Below are 23,069 nucleotides of genomic sequence, written 5' to 3'. Positions count from 1 at the left end.
AAGCCTCATGGCTATTCGTTTTACAGATAAAGTCATTCATTAGCATTCAAATAAAAAAAATCTTTGAGGATCAGAATTCACAGTCAGCAACGCAGAAACTTACAGCATCGAAACCGTGCGTTAAGAGGGAAGTGCTAGGATCAGCCTTATTGTGGACCCAATAATGATGATAAATGCAATGGCCGCAGAAACAATCTGCACATTCAGCAGCACATTTCTACGAGCTGCTTGAAATGCATAAATAAATTGAAGGTACAGGCACACGCTGCAAAACAGCAATAGCTTTGAATATGTACATGCAGTGTATGCACTTACAGATATACAAGTGTGCTTAAAATGATTATATTGTGATGCATTGTGGTACAGGGCTAATGTGGAGTTTGTATGTTTCCCCTGTGTATGTGTGGGCTTTCTCTGGGTGCTCCAGTTTCCTTCCACAGTTCAAAGACAAACATATCTGGTGGACTGGCAATGTTAAATCAGCCTCTACCATATGCTGGTACACAGTCCAGGGATTGTTCATTCCTTGTACCCAGTGCTTGCTAGGATAAGCTGCAGCTGATCTGTGACCCTGCTCTAGATAAGTGGATTAGGAAAGTGGATGAACATATTGTCCAAGCATTCTTCCTGCCTTTAACCTGATGCTGTCAGGATAGGTAGACTTTGATTACGAATGGATTATTATACTGAAGCATAAACATAACACTCAAGCCTGCTTAATACAAGTAAGAGTCATGGGGTGCCAGAGCTTACTGCAGTAGCACGGAATGCAAAGCAGGGCACAGCCCTGAGCTGGATGCCAGTCCATAGCAGGGTACACCAACCACACTAAGACCAGTTTAGAGTTGCCATTTAATCTGACAAGGAGGTCTTGGGGAATGGGGGAGAAAAGCCATAGTAAGTGGTGAAAAGCCCATTGTGACTTGTATTATACTAGCTATATCACTTGCCAAAAGCACATAATAAAATACATTAAAAATATTTGTTGTTTCCTGCCCTTCATGCAACCTTGAGTGCCACCTTTTGTAACATTGTTTGTCTGAACCTCTCTTGACTGGTGCTCCCTCTGTCAAGCAAATTCTTGTAAAGCCTGCTTCTCAAACTTTGCCATTTCAAGAAGTCTTGCTCATCTCCCATCCACTTTTATACTTCTTGACTTTGAAGGAGAATCACAGAGTACTTCCTATGGCTTTACTTCTCATGCGTCTCAGCCTTCCTTGCATAGCACTTCCTGTGTTTGTTGCATCTACCAAAGTCAAACTGACCAATCAGATTGTACGTAGGGACTGGACATACACACACATGCATACACACACACATATACAGAACACAGCGTTTAATTATACAGTAATTATATAGGACATGAATGTAAGAATTTAATAGTCCTCTGTACATGCAATACTACTGCTACTACTACTATAGTTTATTATAACATATTCTGATAAAATATTCTGATTTTGACTAGATCACATGCTTCTGTAAAGTGACATGTTGGTGCAGTGGTCAGCACCGCTGCTCCCTGTTCCAGTATCTTGGGTGTACATCCTGCAATTGCTCCTGATCCGTATGGGGGTCTCACACATCCCCTGTGTCTAGAGGAGTTTTTCTCCATGAATTGTTTTTTCTACCCTAATGACATGAAGTTTAAATTAAATGTCAAGTCAAAATTAGCCCTAGGTGAGTGTAAGCGGTTGTGTATGTGTCTGTGTGTAATCCAGGTTTGTTTTTCTGCCTCATGTCCAGCGTTAGGCTCCAGCTTTCCATGATACTAAATTTGATCAAGCTAGTTTAGAAATAGGATTTGCAGATATCAGGGTCTTAAGCACCTCTGAGATTATCACACACGTTCTTACACAAATATAAAATTGAACAGAATACCCTTGAGGTATTGCGCACACCTTATATGTATAGAAACTATGAACAGTACCTGCCCTGCAAATTGTTTGAGCACACGCAAATATAATTATATAACATACTTTGATTTGGGGAAAATTGTATATGAAAGACAAAACGATCAGGGGCTTACCCTAGGTATAGAAGATGTTTATTATAGATAAACAGATCAGGTGCAATAGATCAGGGGCTTAAGCCTCTGAAAATCCCTTCCCAGTGCCACTTGTTGGAAATGAGCATATGCATGTATAAGCAGGCAGTTGAATATCAACTCAGGGTTGTAGGTTCAAATTCTGCTACTAATACTGTGCGACCATAAAAAAAGAAATGCAACCAAATATATCTGAGATGTGGTAAGTCGCCCTGGATAAAGACGTCATTCAACTAAGTAAATTAATTACTACAGTACAATAAATACAACTGAGTAAGTATAAAGAACGACAGGACTCTGTCATCCTCTAGTGGTGGTTAATGATATTTCTTTCAGTCACCCACCTGCGGCTATTTTAGCAGGTGCACATAATCCGCAGCACCGCAGTAAAATCAATTATATTCTATAACTCTCTTTTCACATTATATGCACTGCATTATATTGAGAAATGTGATATGAAATATGCAGACGCACTAGAAGTAGAGCACGAAGACGCATCTGCCTTAAAGCACGATTTCGCATGCGCCGACTGGACACTAGGGCGGCCCTCCAACATTCACGCACCAATGTAAAGTCGCATAAATTAACGCAATAACAATACTGTATGTCTTTGAAATGTCACCGCAAACCAGAGCCCAGAGAAAAACCCAGGCAAGCATGGGGGAAATGCCCAGCGCCGTACAGTCACTGAGCTGGGAGGTTGACCCAGTTTAAGGCTGTGAGGCAGCAAAGCCAAGTGCCGTGTTCCTGAAATTAAAACATTCAGAGAGGTTGGCTTTAGTATAAGAGTTTTATTATCTACTAGGAGTCCATAACGGATTGATAGCCTCTCACCCCATCCACTTCCAAACCTAGCTCAATTTCGATAAAAGTAAGACTGGACCTTTTCAAATGTGTATTTATTCACCGTCCATTTTCTAACGGGATTCAGAACTCTCTCCTTAGCCGTTAGTTCGTCACCATCATCCACACCCGGGCACTGCGAATCCTCTTACAGTTTCAATCTCATTTACGCCAACGTGTTTAGAATGTGTGAACAAAACAAGAATAAACATTTAAACAAGGGGAGAACGCGTAAACCACATAAAGAACGAAAAGCGAGAGGCTGGATCGGGGAAAGCGAGTCGCTATGATTTATTTAATTGATTAATCAGAGCAGCGCATGTGAAGTGAAGTCTGTATTCTCCTGTGCCGTCTTGGCATCCATACTAATAATGAACTGAGCTTTCAGACCGTTTTCAGCCAACGTGAACGGCAGCCTGCAGTTGCCATTTTAAATGTCGCCTCAATTTCTATCTTTGACTGTAATCTCCGATAAGAGACGGACCCAGCTCCGCCTGACTCCCGACTATTTGCTGGGTTTCCGTTTTTGATAATTAACGCTTTATAGTTGGTCAACTCGTTTGCTTACTGAGAGATCAGAACGATATAGCACGCGCGCGCTGAAGCTTCACAAACCTTTAGACCTCCGACCCGACAAACGAACGGTTGTAGCACGTCAAGTCAAATTCCTACAGCAGGGCGCACTCACCTGGTCGTCCTGTCCGAGTGAGCGCAGGATGAGCTGCCTGGGCTCGAGATGCAGGGGGTCCCCAAGCCCTTGGTACGGTCTCCAGTTGGGTGCCCAGTATCCCTGGCGGCTGAGCTGATCATGTCTGCGCTGGTAATTCTCTTTGAAGACTTCCTCGCGGCTTGGCTCCAAGGCGCTATACACTGAAGTACTACGTGCCTGCAGCTTCTGACCCTTTGGGGAACCGATGGGTAGCGGCTTGAGGAGCACGAAAGTGCGTGGATCCGCACTTTTACTTAGGGGCATTTTCCCGTCGATTCGAGTTATTTGCTTTTGAATTAATGAACTAACTGGCAAATGTTCATTTATAAAACATAAACTTTAGTTACGATTGTTTACTTGACATTCTAGCCAGCCGAAGTCCTAATCTGGAAAAGCGTTTGTAAATAAAAGAGTAATACGCATTCCTCGTGTTCGGGGTGCTTTGCTCGATAAGGAAAAAATATACACAAAAAAAAAATCCTGTGGGAAAGTTTCCTCTTTTTGAAAATTTTACTATCTAATCGGGTACACAAAAATTCCGTCAGTGCGGCCACTTTGTTTAGCGTCTCCTAGCAACACAGGCAGTGCTGCCGTGTAACGCCTCCGGGTTGAAAAGCTCTGTCCGTTTAACGGCCCCGAGCGCGAGCCTGCAGTCGTGCTATATACTGGGCTGGGGATTTAGGGGATTCGACTGACAGAAAGAAAAAATACATGTACTCGACCATCCTAGTATAGAAATATGCTTTACAAACCAATCTCTATTTTACAAAATGTAAATTCAACCTCGCATGCGTTTGCCCTTCTAGTAAATATTTTCCGCAATAGTAGTGATTAGGTCGGCAATGCAAATAACGGTTTAAGGTCAAATCAATAAGACTGGAATCCCACGCTCATTCCACAAATTACATTAGGACGGGAAAGTATGAGCCATCGGGTCAGAACTGCCTTCATACGACTAAAACAAACTTGTAAGCACTGAACTGTACAATGTTACGAATGTGACTGATGCACTAGGTAGCGCTGCCGGCTCACGGTTCCAGCGCCATAGATATAAGCCCCTGGCACGGACCTGATAAATGAGAAGTTTGCTTGTACTATCCGTGCCCTATTTTTGCCCATTTCGAACATCCCCAAAGACGCAATAATTAGGTTATTTGACCAATCGGTCAATACAGGGCCCTGCGATCCTCAACGAGTTTATGCAGGGTTGAATTAAGTATGCAGTGTAGCGGGCTGCTAGACCCACTCCCACTGGGAACAAACGTGCGTGGACAATCAGCTGCACTTCTTAATAGCTCTGGATGAAGGCGTCGGCTGAATACACGAGCTCGCCTCGTTCCGTGAAGTGTGAACTTTGCACGAAGTTCGCTACTGGATTATTTCGGGCTTGACACTCCCTAGCAGCCTTTGCTAAGATTCCGCGAGCGCCTGCGAAGCATTTGGAAGAACTGGTGCGAGTCGCGGAAGGTTCATCCGCTCGGGTCCAACGCGCCTCTGCCCCATACCGTTTCTACCTGGGACTCAGGAATTTAAAAACAAAATGATCGAGAAAGACACGCACTTAAAAAGACATCTCTGGATTTATTTTTTTATGTCAAAGTAAATCATACTTAAAAATATGTTATGTTCCCGCAATACTATTTTAACGTAATGAACTTAAACAAATTACTTAAATCCAGATGGGTTTATGTCATATTTTTTCCACCTAAATAAATTAAGGTAAGCCTACTTGTGTTCACTAAATACTCCCCCCTTGGAACGTGTTGTCATCAAAAGGGGCAGAGCCTTATGCAAACAATCAAACTTTATTCCAATATGGGAAGGTCATGTACATAAATTTTAATTATTTTAAGTTAAATCAGCTAAATTCTGTTGTGTATATGGAACATAACAATGCCATGTTTTGAGGCATGAAGAGTTACTTTTGAGTAATATTACAAGTGAGCGATGACAACAGTTCCTGAGATAGAAAGAAAATAACTTGATTGCTTTGTTTCAACACAAACTAATTGCATTAGTGCAACATGTAAGAAATTTAGGTCAATTTAAATAGAAATTAAGTAATGTCAGCAAACATAACAATTTTAAGTTAAAATTACTTAAATCAAATAAATAAGGTGAACATCCCTATTCATTTTTTTGCATTGAAGTTATTTCCAAGATTATTTAAGGGAGAGAAACACAGTTCTGTGGCTCTATAGGCTGAAATGGTTGCTTTCCATCTTCCCAGAGTCACAAATATATTCTTAAAACATAAAGGTGTCGGTGGTCACCAACCACTAGGCCGCGGATCATTTAGTAGAGGGCCGAACAAAAAGAATAAAACATTTTATTTTAATTTCCATTTAACTGACAATCGGTGTCTGCAAGGTGTTTTATTTTGAAAAATGAACACCAGATCATCTCCGTACAACAATGACTGTGTTTTGTTGTTTATGTACCTTGACAGCCACTATAGTTAAGGAAGCAGGAGGGGTGGCATTAAGTAAAGTTTGGTTGTGCGTGCAGATTTATTTGTTTGTGGTGTACAATAAACTGTTGATAACTTTCAATGATAGTGACCACTCGTTATTCAACAATCTCCCCAAACACATCAGTCTGTGCCTCCCACACTTGTCTCTGTCACAGTTTTGATGCCAGATAAATTAAGCCCACAAGCTCCCTAAAATGAATAAAAAACAAATGTCTCTGGAGTTTGCCACAAAAACAATGAAAATCCTGCTTCTGTTTCCAACATTATACCTTTGTGAAAGGGAGTTTTCTGCAGTGACAGGGACCAAAACACAATTACAGAGTAGATTAGACAAAAGGAACACACTTCCAGTGTCATTATTTCCTATCACTACCTGAGATGGGATCAACTTGTTGCAGGGAAACATTTATTAGACATTTTATTACATGCACGTGATCGCCAGTTTGTAGAAAATTGTCTTACATGAAACTGGTCCATGGTGTTCCAAAAGGAACCATTCACAAGAAGGTTCCAGAAACAAAATTTATTTATTTATATCCTTAACAGGTTCCATAAAGAGCCACAAATAGATGGCAACTCATTTGTGAAATACCAATGGCTTCCTGATTTTAAAAGGACTCTTGCTGCATACATTAACACAAACTCAGTTCAGGTTTTCTTGATCTGTTATATCCTGCTGTAGCCTACTAGACATTAAAGGCTTCTGTTTTGTCCATTTATTGGGATTCTTTTCAAAGTTCATATATAGAAAGAACCCTTCGAGAATGAAATGGGTCTTTATCAAGCAACGGTTCTATGTGGAAAACAGAGAACCAATAATTTTAAGAGGCTGGTTGGACCATAGGTTACATTGTGGGCACACAAAAAGCCTTGCTGTATCCCAAATAACAGAGGATTAAAGTACAGAATTAAAACACTATGTGTTCATGAAGAACCAGCCCCTGTACCAACACCCTCCTCCTGATCACACTGGACATTTCTAAAGGTACCCACTGCAAAACAACTTGTTGTGCAGCACCCGTTTTCTGTGCATAGGCCACAGACGCCTCCCCAAGTTGTAATGAAGTGTAGCATATCTACAGATGATTTTACAGTCAATCACCAAACAGCAGGTACTCTGAGTACAGTCAAAGGAAGCTTGCAGGAGAAGCAAATCATTGTCTTAGAGGAGAATTTGCCTAGGGACAGTAACAGAGTCCCCCTTTAAAGAGCAGAAGCCCATTCAGTTACTTGAGGAGTCAGAGTACTCCTTTGGCACAATTGCGCCAAGGTTAAGTCTACACAACTATTGCTCCAGCCTCCATTGTTGCTTTCACCCACATTACCCCAGTATTTTAACCCAGCAAACAAAGACTTATGAAAATGTTCTCCAGTACCGTATACAGTACCTCTGAAAACACCAGCTCTATGTTATAGTGTGGCTGGGTGAAAACAAAGACTTCTGGAAACACAGAAAAATCACACTCAAATTTATTTGTTCTTACTACATAGCCCTTCTCTGATTGGATCCTGCTCATTATGCCTCATTCCCTGATTGGTCACACTTCACAGAAGAAAACCATATTCCAACACAGTGGACATACAGGAGTTCCTTTCCATGGCACTTGTTGTATTGCTTACCTGTATACATCTAAATTGTGTTTTGTACAGTTTGAATTCTGTATACACATACAAAAGTCAAATAATTTACTGTTTTGCAATAAATCCCCTGGCTGGTGGCGTTACCATCCTTTCAAGGATTTTTCAGTCGATGAGCACATGTCTAGTGTCGTCGAATGGCTATGTCCTATGCGTTTACAGTCCTTTTAGTTGGATGGAGGTACTTTGTAAAACAATGTGAAAATGCTAGTGTGGATGATTTAAAAATGCCATTTTTAAATGAAAATGTGGTAGTGTGGACAAAGCCTAAGGTGACTGCTTTCTGCCTTCTGCACAAGGATCACCCAGTGGAGATGCACTGGGTTGGCAGTGCTGCTTGAGTGAGAGTGAGTCGAGTCAGTGACTGAATGGTTCTTGGCCTTGCACCTGATGCTAAGATAGACTCTGAATTGAGCGAACAGGCTTAGAACATGGATAGTGTCACACACGCGTGATTAGAGGGCAACCACTCTCTCTTTTCTTTCACAGGAAAGACAAACCACAAAAGAGCCCAGTACCGTGAATTCACCTTCAACCTTACATTCAGACGACTGGGCTACGTCCGTGTTCCTCAGTCGCGTGCCGTCCCTTCCCGATGTCGTCACCATCATCCCAGGATTCCCCGCTCCTCCCGACATCATTTCCGCCGTCCTTTCCTCCATAAATACGGCATCTTTCCACCAGAAACCTGTCTTGTAAATGTCTACAGTTGTGATTTCACTGTACAACCTTGACCGCATTTCACTATACAGGGACGGATCCCCAAACCTTAACGTTGTGTCTGTGTGCTTACTTTACAATAGATAAATACAAACTTTGAAACTTTTATAAACTAGATCATGTTTGGAAGAGGTCAACTCTTCTGTAATCACAATAAAGGATCGAACTTTTAATTAAAAAGAATTAGGCAAATAATTAAAATAAAGGGCACGAGCTTTCTTCCAGAAAAGGTGATTACCATTTGTCTCCTAATAATTGTGGAGCTCTCCGAGTTTTTAAAAGAGGTTAGATGTGGTCAATAATGTATAAAATAGCCACGTTGCACAAATTATAAAATAGCCAAGTTGTACAAATTGTTTTGGGAAAAGGTGGCTGGTATACAATAATTTTATAACAAATGTAAAATTTGCTGTTTTCTTAAGTTCACTTTGATCAGATAGTTACTGCTTCTTATTTTCAAATGGTTATTTTCCTAGATGCTTGTATTACCATCCCAATCCAAATGTAATATTTGGGTGAGCTGACAGGGATCAGCAGGTATGCAGATGTATCTGTTGTCAGAGTTTTCTCATACATTGTGCTTCTGTTGCTTGCTACAGCTAAATGCCACCTAACCATCAAATCTGCTCTCATTCACCAACTATTTCTCGCATTTTCATTTTTTTACACTGATGCTATAAATACAAATAATTAGCTGCACCCTGCTGGGCCTGGTGTAATGAAATAGTCAGAGGAACGTGTCTCTCTGTCCATCACCCGGTCGCTCCCCGTCCCATCACAAGGCTGTTAGTAATTCATAATAGGTGCTAAAGTGCCAGTGGAGTATAAAAGCCAGGCTCACAGTTTCTGAATAGCTGTCCCCATCAGTTAAATCTAAGTACTAACCCCTTTTAAGAAATAACTGGACGTGGTTGTGTGGCCGCTGCTGTGCCACTTTTGATTATTTCTGTTTGTCTGGCCATGTCACACCTCAGAAGAACTCCTCCTCCAGCTGCCTTCTGCTGCGATCCTTTGTGCATGTTTGGACTGGGCTCTGGAGTTGGCCCTTTCAGAGACGAGATCAGTGGGCTTTGGATGGAATGGGCAAGAAGGCATCACTTTGCAGTTTGGCAAAGCTACATTAGATCCTCAGCATGGGCAGCATTGAACCACGAGCATGGACCTGAAATCACACAGCCAAGAGAAGGAAGTGAAGACTGGAGAGTGAACCTTGATGTTAAGCAGTTCTCTCCTGAAGAACTCACCATCCATACCAACGGTGACCATTTGATAATATCAGGTATTGTATTGTGTTCGATGTTTAGCAGTTGTTTTGGTGACTTGGTCCCAAGATGGGTCTTATTTTCTGAATTCTAGTGCTTTGTTCATTTCAATGTTTGCTTGTTTTTGTTTGTTTTGTACCACATGACTTGTAAAGTCTCTCCAGTTTTATATTTGATATGCTATGATCTGGCAGTCTAAGATTTGGTAGCAAAGAAAAACAGATTATTTTGTTTGTTTCGTCCCAGACAAGGCAGACAGCTGTTCTTTGACAGTGGTCCTTTTCTTTTGTGGATCAAGTGTCAATGCTGCCATCACCACCAAGTGTGCAGCTGTAGTATTAGATTTCCTGGAAATTAAAGGTGAAACGCTCCATGATTAGAAAGTCAAGCTCTCTCCTGCTCATCTACTGTAACAACAAAATTGTTGACTGCAGGAAAGAGTTACTTCCCAGTTACTAATGGTCCAGTTAGTAAGCAGTCTTCAGGTTTTTCAGAATATCCTCCAGTCTGTCAGTAGTGTTTTCACGAGTTACTCCAGAATCTGGGGAAGTGCATGTCAATACTAATCCAAAGATGAAATGGTATTTTGCTTTAGATTCTCTAGAAGGACATCTTGATTGTTGCCAGCGGAGTTGGCTGCTTCACCGTTTTGAAAACTGCATCATAATTGTTATTAGAAGAAACAATTAGGTGTTTTGGATTCCTGGGAATCTCACCTAGATTGAACTGATATTGATTCGTGGGTGTCTCATGTACACTTTTATTGGTTGAGATGATGAACTGATTTTAACTGGTGGGAATGTCTTGCAGATTGTTATCAACAGAATCGATGGGCTTGTTTTGTTTGATGAGAATCTCATCCGCATTATTGTTGGCAGATCTGGTGAACTGCTGTCAACTCCTGAGAATTATATCCTAGTGATGATCAGTAGAGTCACTGAAGTGGCTTTGATGTACAAGAATCTTGTCTAGATTGTCATCAGCACAGTGAGTTACTAGAACTTTCCAGGAGTCTCATCCAGATTTTTCCAAATAGATTTGCTGAGCTAATGATAATTGCAGTCAGAGAGATGGTACAGATTGGTGAGAACCTTGCTATCACTGCAGTTGGTAGAGTCAGTGGGCTGGTTTTGATTTTCAAGAATCTTGTCCACTGGTAGAATTAGTGAACTACTTTGTCGGTTCTAATTGAAGAGTTTAAATTGTACCAGTATTAGTGAATGTGTATTGCAATGGATGCTGAGGCGGTTCCTGCCTTGTACCTGATGTTGTTAGTGCAGGCTGGACCCAGACTTGTCTAATGGAGAGATGGATGTCATATATCATTGTTTTCAAACCCACCTGATACAATTCGGTGCCCTTGGGAGCTGGAGTTCATTCCATCTGCACGGAGTGCAAGTTAGAAAAGAGCCCTAGACAGAGTTCCAGTGCAGAGGGATGTAATGATATTAAACTTATGTGTGCCTATACATATAAACTTTAAAACCCAACTAGGACATACCGATTTCCCTCATTATGGTACTTACTGTGAAAGCAACAATGTAAAATATCAGTTGAGTGACATGGCACAAAACACTTTATATGGCTGCCCCTTGACCATATCCTGCTTGGTCAGAATTTGACAATAAGTTTGACTGCCCTTTCTTTTTTAGCAAAGCATGAGGAGCGGCAAGATGAGGATGGCTTTGTCTCCCGAAATTTCTTATGGAAATACAAGTAAGTTATACACAGGACATGCCTTATGCATTTGAGATGTTGCCTTATGCCAAAAATGGATTTCCAGAAGGCAAGTAGCATTCCCACCCAGACACACTGCCACAACAAACTGCATCCATCTGCAAAGAAGTGCCATCTTCAGTTAACTTTGAGCCTCCTTCTAGCCACCAATGTCACCAGAAGGCACTGAACCCAACTTCTCAGACCAACACTTGTACTTTAGTGAGCACTAAAAGTCCAACAGTAAAATGTGTGGCTCTGTTGACAGACAATGGAATCAGCTGAGAATAAACCATATGATGAAGGCACATTATTAGTGCAGAAAATACAACAAAGTTGAACTGTATGGACCTGCTATCCCGCACTGGGTGGCCTCCTTGGCTTCACTGAGCAAGAAATGTGAATACAGGAGACGGAGGTAATGGTGGTTGATAGGTGGGTGCAAACCCAAGATGGAAAGCCAGTCCATTGCAAGCAGGAGACACAAGGGTGGTTGTCCCTTAAGCACAGGATTTTAATTATGGACTCCCACTGTCCCCACTAATGACTCGATGTGTCATAGACACTGATGTTGACACCACAACTAATAGACATACACACACTGACAAAGGGTGAACTTCAAGCTACTGACCAGTCTAACTCACTCAGGTTAAAAAAGTGTAACTGTTATAAATACACAAATTAATTAAGAGTTAATGATTCGTATGTAACTGTCTGTATCAATTCAGTTTAGCTATGCAGTATTTGCACATTGACCCCTTATCTCCCAGTACTCCAGTATTTTTGCCACATCTGAAAGATGTGTACACTAGGTTAACTGGGGAATCTGGAAGAGGCATCCCCTCTTCCGATTGTTCGATCCCACTGCACAAAACTGCCAAAATTGGCCCCAGCACCCTGTAACTTTGTAAGTAGATTGAGAAAATGTGTGGATAGATGGGAAGATGATATGTAAACAAACAACTTCTTGTGATCCTTTAATGGAATGGGTAGCTGTGGAGTATGGACTGATGGATTGATGATATTAACACACACATCCAAGAAACCCATCTATCCCAGCCCAAATTTTCTAACCTGCTGGCCTTACCTCAGTGACACCAGGCACCAACCCTGAATATCAAGAGCTAAATCAGGCCTTTAAGAACTTGAAATAGGCTAGCTGTCTCAAAGGTTTCCCATGTTTAGTTTCATCATATGTTCAATTAAGAAATTATTATAATTTATTCATTTTTCAATTAATGTCTTGTCATTTAGAATGGCTAGAGTGATGCTTCTAATATAGTTAATAATTTTGGAGCAGAGAGAGTCTACATGGTTAAATCCTCCACTACACAATGACAATGACTGCTGTGCTCCTCCAACCATATACCATGCCAAGCACATTAACCCAGGCAGCTAGGTAATTGTGCCATATCCCAGTTACACAAATAAAGAGCCTTTAATTTACATAGCTCATTTCTACAGAGAACACCATTTCAATGCACCTTACAAGTACCGACATATCAACTCATCTGTTTTTGTGTACCTTGTTGCAGTGTGGGGAGCCGGCAGATTAAGAGGTTTGCTCATGCTCACACAGTGGGTTGGAGGGAAGAAATAAAACAGCATTCTTGTGCTTCAGAGTCCTAGTGAAAAACAAAATAAGGATTAAAACAAATAGGAGGTTGGTGACATTCAAAGTGTACCCATATTTTATTGTTTTAGTTTGTCTTTTCAGACACATACATGGCCAGCTAAGCATCTGTCAGTTGGTGGTGAGCAGTGCTATAAATGAATAAAGTAAATTATTTTAATTTACTTTTGCCATTCCACAGACTTAATTGTCATCTCTGATCTGCCCCATCCTGGAGTTGTTTCTGCCTTCATTCCTAGAACTCTGGTTTCCTGTAAATCTGAATGGAAAAGTTACCTTCAGAAAATAAACTGATGAAGTTACCTCTAATGAACACTGCTCCCCCACAGTTATCAGGCAGTTGATGTTAGCAATGGTCAAATTTAAACATCAACTTGGATAAACATGTTTTTTTTTACTTGCATTCTTGTGGTTTTCTCTTTTCCATGCAGACTGCCTGTTGGTGTGGACATCCAAGACATGCAGGCTTACATGTTCCCCAGTGGGGTCCTCATAATAAATGCCCCTCTCCCGAAGTCGGCTCACAAAGCTCCAAAACATATAGCCATCCAAATTAAGGTGAAGTACCATTTTAAGGTTTTATTGCTGACCTCTCCCAACCCCTCTTTATAAACAAATATGAAACTGGCAGCACCCTCACTATTTCAGTAGTAAATGATAGGAATGCCTCCAAGTGATTTTCCCCCTAAAATCTTTTTTTTTTTATAAAATAAAATTGTTTACCAAAATATCTCTTTACAGGTGGAGAAAAGACTTTATGAGCAATATTCACAACCTGGAGAAGGACAAGGGGAAGACCTGGTACAGAAGCCCCCGGACCATCCTGATCTGCACAATCAATTTACAGCTAGAGAAAAAGAAGGCCCATCACTCACAGAACAACACGAAAAGAGAATGGAGGACCCATCTGCGGGTTTAGACATCACTGATGACCCAGCAGAACAAGAGGCTGGTCCAGGGGCCTTCAAAAAAAGTGAGGGTGCACCAGCAGAACAGCTGCATACTCTCAGCAGTGGCCCACTAGAACATATTGAACAACAAGATACATCTATCTCTGAGGAAGGACACGATTTGAACGCTGAGAAAGAGGATCCATATGCGCCTGGAGAACAAGAAGGAGGTAGTTCTGCACAACAGGATCCACCAGACTCTGAAGAACAAAAGGACAGGCAGCCTGAACAACATGATTCACACACCTCTGGAGAACAAGATGTAAACACTGCACAGCACGATACAGTTGCTTCTGAGGAAAACCAAAATATACAGCCTGAACAACAGGATCCAGTAGACTTTGGACCACTAGGAGACACACAGGGTTCAGAACAGGTTCCCCCTAACTCTGAAGAACAAGGAAAAATGCCAGCAGAAGATAAGGACCCACTCACCTCAGATGAGCAGGAAGACAAAAAATCTACACAACAAGATCCAACTACTTCTGTAGAAGTAGAAGACACAAAATCTACACAAAATGCATCTGTCTCTGGAGAAGTAGAAGACAAACAGACTATGCAACAAGATCCCCTCGCATTTGGAGAACAAGTAGACACACATGTTATGCAACAAGATTCAGCCACCCCTGGAGAAGACACAAGATTCACAAAACAAAATCATGAAGATACATTAGTGGAAGAACAGGACCCACTCACTTCAGCTGAACAGGAAGATGCACATACTGCACAACAAGATCCATTTCCCCTTGGTAAAGTACATGACATATCACCTGCACAACACAATCTACTTGCTTTTGGAGAACAAGAGGACATTCAGGCTGTAAAAGAAGATCTAACTGCCACTGAAGAAAAAGAAGTAGGTGCATGTGACCCCAGAATGCAGAAAGAGGTTCTGTCTGAGCAATGGGATCCATTTGAATCTGGGGACCAAGATGACGCACAGATTTCCAAAAAAGACCTGCATGCCTCTGAGGGAGAAGATGACAAACGTGTTACACAAGATCCAGTTTTTTCTGGAGAACAAGGTGAGATTCAATCAACAGAAGCGGGCCTGCCCGCCCTTGAACAAGATGATACACAAGCTTTGCTAGAGGGTTCAACTGTCTCTGAAGGTCAAGAAGACCCCCAGATTTCACAAGAAGATTCATTAGTTTTCGAAAAACAAGACAGAATGCCAGCAGCAATTGTGGATGCTGAGGGCTCTGGAGAACTAGAAGAAACAGAGCATACAGAACATGATCCAACTGTCTGTAAACAAAAAGAAGATACACAGGAGAAACATCAGGATCCTTTCACTACTACAGGACAAGAAGGTATTCCACAGGATCCATCTGCCACTGGACAACAAGAAGATGCCCCATCTGGACAATGGGATCTTCCCTCCTTGCACAAACTTGGTGAACAAGGAGATCAATCTGCTTCTGCAGAACAGCCTGGACCATTTGCATTTGGAGAACATGATGAACAAATGACACAACAGGAATCACTCACGTTAGGAGAAGATGAAAATGCACCAGACAGTCTAACCTCTGGAGAGCAAGGATTTCAAGTTGTGCAACAAGATCCACCAGTCATGGAAGAGCATGATGATATTTGCGATGAATGTCAGGGTCCAACTTCCTCTGCAGAATCAGAAGACATACAAGTTGAACAAAAGCACTCCGAGGAAACAGAAGATACTACGCTAGAACACCAGCATCTACTCATCTCTGGAGAACGTGAAGATGCACACTTTGTACAAGAAGATCCATTTGGTAGTGGAGAAAAAGAAGAGAATCTAAATGCCATGTCAGAACAAGAAGAAAGACAAGATACACCACAAGATCCCTCTTCTTATGGAGGACAAGGAGAGGCAGAGGCAACACAGCAAGATCCACCCATTTCTGGAAAACAAGAAGAGACCTTGACTTTGCAGAGGGATCAGCTTGCCTCAGAAGAGCAAGGAGATACTTGTATTAGCCAAGATCCACTCACTGTTGAAAGGGCTGCACAGACGGAATAGTTTGCCTCTGGAGTGAGATTCAGGTTAAAAAGCAGGGTGTTCAATAAGACCCACAAGGAAAACAAAAGAAGTAAGGCCGAGACACTAACGTGCTATTAATTAACAGAATACACATATTCATCATATATGCATCCTTGCTTAAATTATTTTCCCTACAAAATCCTACTAAATAATGGAGAAACCTGCAAAACTCTACTACAGGTTTTCCTTGGCTCTGGTGGAAAGTGGTGACATTGTGAAATCAATTTGGATTACAATTCTGACAACAAAGACCTGGCAGGGATGTCACTTTGAAAGCCTACTTTGAGGTAAAGGCTGCTCTAGATCTCACTGAAAAGCATCATCCTGGCTCTGAATGTTACTTTATAGGCAAGACGATAACGGTCAAACATGTCCAACCTGTGCAAGTGCAATCCTCCTGCGATATTTTAACAAAGCACACTTTTACCATTGATCACTGCTTCTTCATGTTGACTTTGTGGAAATAAACACTTTGTAAAAGCACAAAACATTCTGCCTCTATCTTTTCATTACAAGACTGATTTCACTTTTTATGCATTTGCCAAAATGTCATATGAGGGTTTAGTAAAAGAATGAACAAAGAAAGGAATGAATGAATGAATGAATGAATGCTATGCAGAAAGTTTTTACGGAATATCTCAAATCCAGGTTTAGGGGACCCGCTATGTTTTTCTCTTTAACAATTTCTTAAATATAAAGCTCAGGAGAGCATCGAGGCATGACATTCCTGAGTTGGCAAGAACGTCACCTCTACATTATACTACAAAGCTCTTGGTATGTAAGGTACTATATAAATAAAATGTATTACAATTATTTATTATGCCAAAAGGCAGTTACATAAAAAGAGGTCAACGTCCATTCATCAAGTTCAAGTGTTTGCTATTGGGGGCTTCACCTCCGGTTACAGTACAGGAGTATATAAAGTTACTTCTAAAGAAACCCAATAATTCAATCATAGACCTTAATCGTTATTTGTAGTGTTATCAAAATAAAGGGATCAGTAAGATACATTGGAAAGTAATATGTGAGTTTTTTCATCATTCAATAATAAATACCAGTTGAACTGGACATATGACACAAATTAAGTGTTTATAATAAATAACTGACAACTGAAAAGGCAAATATAGGAGTACATTAAGACATCTCTGAGCAAGCCCAACAGTATATCTTTTGAATTGAATCACTACATGTAGTAGCATACAAACGAATGAATAAGGGGTCAAGAAGGCTTATCCAAAAGTAAAATGCAAATATTTTTGTTCACAGCATCCTTTAGTATTGGATGGTAGTTATTTATAGGAGATGACACAAAGGCACAATGGTTCATAGTTCATGATAAATGAACAGCTGAATAAAAAATACACAAAGCCAGTCCTGAAGAAACCCAATACCCCAACCCAGACTTACTATTTGTGAAACTTGGCAAATGATACATGACAGTCCAGATTGCAAAATAAATGGTAACTGAATCACCAAATGCAGGAGTACATAAAGTTAGCTCTAAAAACTGATTTACATCTTGCCTGAAGAAGGGGCCTGAGTTGCCTCGAAAGCTTGCATATTGTAATCTTTTTAGTTAGCCAATAAAAGGTGTCATTTTGCTTGGCTTTTCTCTAAAAACTGAGAAATGCATCAGTTGAACTGAATCGATATTTCTACTGATATAGATATGAACAGGAGTCCAAGAGGACACATCAAGGTATAATATGTATTTTTTGTGAAATCCATCATTCAGTGTTGGATACAAGTTAAAATTGGTGGATTGTTCTGAAATTATGAAGACATTACTGGCCAATCTGCAATGATGCATGCTGTACAGTTAAAAAAAGTTACATGCAAGGATGGATAACCCAGGAATTAGGGTTATAGGGCCAATAAAAAACAACTTCTGACTAGAACTTCGACTGCAAAGATTTTAAAAAGTTTGACTCCTATTCTGATTCTGCCTTTAGTGTATCCTACATTTCCAAGTGGAGCTTTTGTAGGAGACATTACTATTCTCTAATAATTGGTCAGTAATTGTCAATTTATAGCATTGTAAATTATGATGCACAGCTACTTCTCCTATGGTGTAAGGCGAATGGGAGTAGAAGCAAATGAAGATGTGTCTGTGTGTATTACAGAAGTGCATCTGGACTCAACATAAAAGATGTGGGTGTATACGGGAGCTTTTCAATCTCATGAGGGCAGTTAGCATTGAGAAATGCAAGTTGACTATAACCAGTGGATTCACTTTGACTTGATTTTGGCGAAAATGCAGAAATTTTAACAGTTTCATCACACTCAAAGAAAGTTAATGGCAAAGGGGAAACTGAACTAGTTTTAAGTGCATTATAATGGTGCAATGGTCTTTTAAGTTTATGTGAGGGCCAGGGAAGCATTTGCAAACTATGCTGGAATAATTATTGTGGCCAAAATCATGACCTGAGCCGTGAGGCAGCAGTGCTAACCACTGTACCTCATTGAGATAAAATTATATTACTTTATGTCTCACAGTGTCTCCCAAGCTCCTATCACATTGACTAACTAGCATCCACTAGGGGGGTATATATGCGGGGGGTTGTCCAAGTCAGGACTTGATCTAAGCTACATAGCAACAACAAAGTATTTCCATAATATTCTCATTACTGTACATTACTAATGTACCCTCAGATGTTAAACGTAGGGTGCAAATCGGGTTAGAGCACCAATAAGGTAGTGACATCACACATGCATGTACACACTGTAAATTATTCATGCATGCATGAAGCAGAAGAGGCAGTGCTACAAAGTGAGAGTTGGAGTATACTTATAGCACGCATCTGTGATAGTTCAGCGTAAGATTAGGTAGTGACATCCCCACACGCAGCAGCACTGTAATATCACACTGGACTCGCAAAGCATTGTGAGGCACTGGGAAAAATAAGTTTGTCTAAGCTGGCCACATAGTGATTTTTTAGGGAAATATTCAGTGAACATGGTCAACGGCAAACCAAGCAAATTTGCTGCAAAACGTGTTTTGGAGAATTACAAAAATCAAAACTACCTACAACATGCAATATAAATCCAGGAAGTATGATGTTGCTTTGAATCGAAACAAAAAATCTAATGCTATTATCTTTATAATATAATTTCCAAATAACAAATTTGAAAGTATATTGAGAAAAGAGAGCAGGCAGATGTTCAAAGGACAATCCATACAGACCAGTATAGCACAGTCAAAAGACAGGGAAGTTTAGAAAGATAAAAGTACCTGGGGTTTGTAATTCAATTAAGGTTATGGATGATACCTCCTCCATCAAACCTTTAACATACTAAATGAGTTACTTAACAGATGAAATGGAGAACATATTAAATTAAGAAAAAAATACAAAAGCAAAAAAAGATGTTAGACAGAAATACAGGCAGTCCCCAGGTTATGTATGAGATAGGGACTGTAGGTTTGTACTTAAGTTGAATTTGTATACAAGTCGGAACAGGTACATTATTTTAATAAATGCTGTTGTTGACCGACTGTAACCAAGTGCTCTGCCAATGAATGATGAAGTTTCACCCCTCTCTGACCTTTTTATTATTTCTACTTTATTGTCATGGTGATTTTTTTCTCTTCTTCACTGTATCACCAGTACTTGCATCATATTTGTGTTTCAGAGACATTCTTGAAGGGTGAAGACAAAAGGTTAAGATGAGCTCTTCTGCACAGTACTGTACACGCTATCACAGCAGGAAGGCACTCGTCGTCAATACGTCTGATGTACTGACGAGGGACAACTTCCTGTTATGTGCGTAACAGTACAAATAGGCTTGCTATTGAGAATGAATGGGGTGGTGAGGGGCGGTTCACTACACAGTCACCTCCACTACAGTATGCTGCCTGCAGCGTCCGCCAACCGAGAATGAACACGATGCGGCCAAAGGCGGGTAGTGAATCGCCAAACACCGCCCCCATTCAACAGGCAGCCACCCTACAATGCTACCCCCCGCCGCCTTGTTCACACTCAATGGCCTCCGTTCAGCCACAACTGGGTCATCGCTTGCAGCATTAGCGGCCCCCTTTTGAGAACGAACGGGGCAGCCGTGTGTGGTGGGCAGGCAGTGAAACGTCCCCCTCCCCTCCATCCAGCCTGCTCCAGTCAGGAGCAGTAGCTGCAGCGGCGTAGTGGGCGGGCAGCAAAACACCCCACCTGGCCTCTGTCCTGCACACGAGCGACAGCTGTGGCCTCAGTGACTATGGACCATGGGTCACCGCTTGCTGCCAGGAGCCAACCGAGGGACACTACAGTGCGTGAGCAGCGAGATCGCCCCCCTCCAGCCACCACTTGCAGCGTTCCCAGGCTGAAGATGACGGAGCGGCAGTTACTGAGGCGCATGCGTTGCAGCTGCGGCCCTGTTTGTAATGTCCATAATCTGGGGACTACATGTAAAATCAAAACAGAACATAAGGATGGCAGAAAGTACAAAACCCAATAGTAGTAACAAACAAAACCCTGGGGGTGGTACACACAACTGACTGTATCATGAAAAATAAAGAAATGACAGCTTAATGATGTCTGGAAAATTATACAAAAGATTAAAAGCAAAAAACAACAATTTCAGAAAATAAAGAAAATAAGAACAACATCTAACAAGTTCATGATAGTAGTCTAGCAAAATGTGTAAGCAAAACAATGATGCAGATACAAATGACACCAAAAAAGGAGAGTGCCTGAGTTAGCTTTGGATACCTTTTTCTTTTTGTTGCCTTGATTCTAGTAATCTTACACTAAATTTTGAGGATTATCATTTTTGGTTAGTTTTTGTCTGGCATTTAGGGGGGTGTCCTCGAAGGTCGTGGGAATTTGTGGTTTATGTCAAAAATCTGTCTATGACAAGAAAATGTGGGATACAACCACTGAGTGTGACCTTTCCCAAAGCTAACATTTAAAATCAGAAGCATTCAGAGATCAGTTGAAAAAGTTTTATTCCGTTGAAAGAGTGTGCACTGCTATGGACGGGGGTGTATTATTAAGGGATAAGTAAGTGTCTTGTAAGGTTTTATAGGGCAGTAAAGCAGCACTATTGGGAGACAGAGAACAGGTGGAAGTCAGCCTAAGTAAATGGAATGCACAGTGGGGCTGAACTTCAAATTAAGGCAACAGCTGGAGTGAGTTTTAACATTGTTAAGAGATTGCATCGAAGGGGAATTTTTAGCAAAGTTTTACCTATCCTTCTAAAAGAGACTTCCCTTCTACAAAAACAAACCAAACCAACATTGGGCATGTAAATGAGGCCTAATATGTCCAGTAAATAACATTTATGGTAACTTCTACTTGTTTGTACTACCCTGCAAAATTGTTGGCTTAAGAATCCCTCATTAAATAGATGAACTTGCTTAACGAAAGCAAGTTTTGTTTCACTTCGAATTTGCTGGCAGTTACGCTCACGCTCCAGGCCGTGGGCATCTCTCTCTTCTGGTTCACTGCAGCAGTTGATTTGCACTCATGATCTGGAGATGGCCCACCCTGCAATGAAGAAATCTTTCAGCAGCTCTGAAGGATGTGTGTGGGTTTTTAAAAGTTGAAACAGGAAGTCCCCTGGCGTCTCCATCCAAACATTTGAAAATCACACTGACGCATTTTATGCTGAGCGGACAGCTCAGTGTACAGATGAAGCGTTTGACACAAACTGAACTCTGGGTTTTATAATTCAAATATGGTAACCATTTTAATGTTATTAAAAGTGTAAATGTTACTGCAATTATTTTTCTAGGAAAATGTCCAGGGCTTTAGAGGAGGATTTCGGCCTTGGACCCTTTGATAGGCTGAGTGTTTTTACTGGGTGGTTTGTTTAGCAATGGTTGCACCTTCTCTGAAATTACGTAACAGTCAGGTCCAACTTAAGAAAATCTGAACCGGGTCAAGTAATGTCAAACACACTGCTCCATTGCAGGACTCTACACACTGCTGAAGTGTACTGCAGCCACAAGAAAAAGGCAGAATATATTTCTGTGTACTGAATCTCTTGAAAAAAGGTCCATTTTACTAAATGTAAAAACACAATTCACAACAAAAATTTACAGTTTAGGAAACATGAATTCAAAAACACTACATCAATTTTACACAAATAAATAAAACATACACTGAGCCACGTAGCCAGGGTGTCTTACTGAGTGTTCCATGGATACATCTGCCCATTTAGATCAGATCAAATCCTAATGTATACAGGAATCATTTATAGTCAAGACAAAAACTAAAATATATTTTGATCACATTGTCAGAATATAAAAACTGACAAAAGAGAAAGAAAATGATGTAAAGAAGAGAGATGTAATATGCTGAGTTACAAATCTAACAGCTGAGAGGCATCATTATCATAGACAAATAATTATTCATTAGGTCACCAAAAGTTAGAAATTCTGTCTGTAAGGAGTTTGCATATTCACCTCCTGCCAGGTATTTCTTCCATATCCTACAGATGTGCATGGTACGTTAAAAGGCACCTCTAAGCTGAATGTCTAAGTGTACCCTCTAATGAGCATGTGTCCCTGCTGTTAGGACCCCAAGACAGACATTCAATTAAAAAGGTTCAGTAATTTGATGTATAAATGAACAATAACTAATGATGGTCAGTAAGCATTAAGTGAGAGGTGCTAAGGGCTATTAATGGTACCTCATGGTTCAAAATTTCAGCCTTATCACTGTCTTTGTGGAGTTACCACATGATTTTTCTCCTGGTACTCTGGTTTGCCTTCTTCATCCAATAAATATGTGTGTTGAGTTAACTGGCAACTCTAAGTTGGTTCCATATGAATGAGTTGGGTGAGCCCTGTGATGGAGTAGCGCTCGGCCCATGGCCCAAATAACATAAAAACTACAATTTGCAAAATCTCAAAGAACCACTAGATGTCAGTAAAGAGTCAGATGCGGGATTCATTGACAGTAGACCTACAGGGTGCAGTGCTCAAGGACTGTGGCTGAGATAGAATTTACCATATTGATTGTTTAATCACTCATCACCTTGCATTTCTGTAAACGATTTTGATAACTACCCTACACTAAATTCCTATTGATAAGATTCAGATTTCAAATAACAACAAAAAA

The 23,069-nt window shown here is 40.8% G+C and overlaps 2 protein-coding genes across 5 annotated transcripts in view; one reads left to right on the top strand and one right to left on the bottom strand.

Moving 5' to 3' along the window:
* The window catches only part of LOC120540567 (coiled-coil domain-containing protein 60-like), a 109,570-nt gene extending 105,429 nt beyond the window's left edge, over nucleotides 1-4,141 (bottom strand). For all 3 annotated transcript variants that reach the window (XR_005635820.1, XM_039771408.1, XM_039771407.1), the window contains exon 1: nucleotides 3,576-4,141. Coding sequence is in view for 2 of the 3 variants with exons in the window: in XM_039771408.1 (XP_039627342.1) it covers nucleotides 3,576-3,860 (285 nt within the window). In the remaining variant the exon portion in view is untranslated. The remainder of the gene's footprint in view (nucleotides 1-3,575) is intronic.
* LOC120540566 (midasin-like) overlaps nucleotides 1-16,486 on the top strand; it is a 31,465-nt gene extending 14,979 nt beyond the window's left edge. Inside the window, exons 1-4 of one of the 2 annotated variants that reach the window (XM_039771405.1) lie at nucleotides 9,277-9,706; nucleotides 11,342-11,405; nucleotides 13,470-13,596; nucleotides 13,780-16,486. In XM_039771405.1, the coding sequence (XP_039627339.1) occupies nucleotides 9,388-9,706; nucleotides 11,342-11,405; nucleotides 13,470-13,596; nucleotides 13,780-15,990 (2,721 nt within the window). In that variant the 5' untranslated portion in view covers nucleotides 9,277-9,387 and the 3' untranslated portion in view covers nucleotides 15,991-16,486. Of the gene's footprint in view, nucleotides 1-9,276; nucleotides 9,707-11,341; nucleotides 11,406-13,469; nucleotides 13,597-13,779 lie in introns of those variants that run through there. The other variant, XM_039771406.1, reaches the window with a different exon arrangement.
* The last annotated feature ends 6,583 nt before the right edge of the window (nucleotides 16,487-23,069 follow it).

This window comes from Polypterus senegalus, chromosome 12 (genome assembly GCF_016835505.1).
Source record: "Polypterus senegalus isolate Bchr_013 chromosome 12, ASM1683550v1, whole genome shotgun sequence".
Taxonomy (NCBI): domain Eukaryota; kingdom Metazoa; phylum Chordata; class Cladistia; order Polypteriformes; family Polypteridae; genus Polypterus; species Polypterus senegalus.
This window is presented reverse-complemented; position numbering and strand designations above follow the sequence as displayed.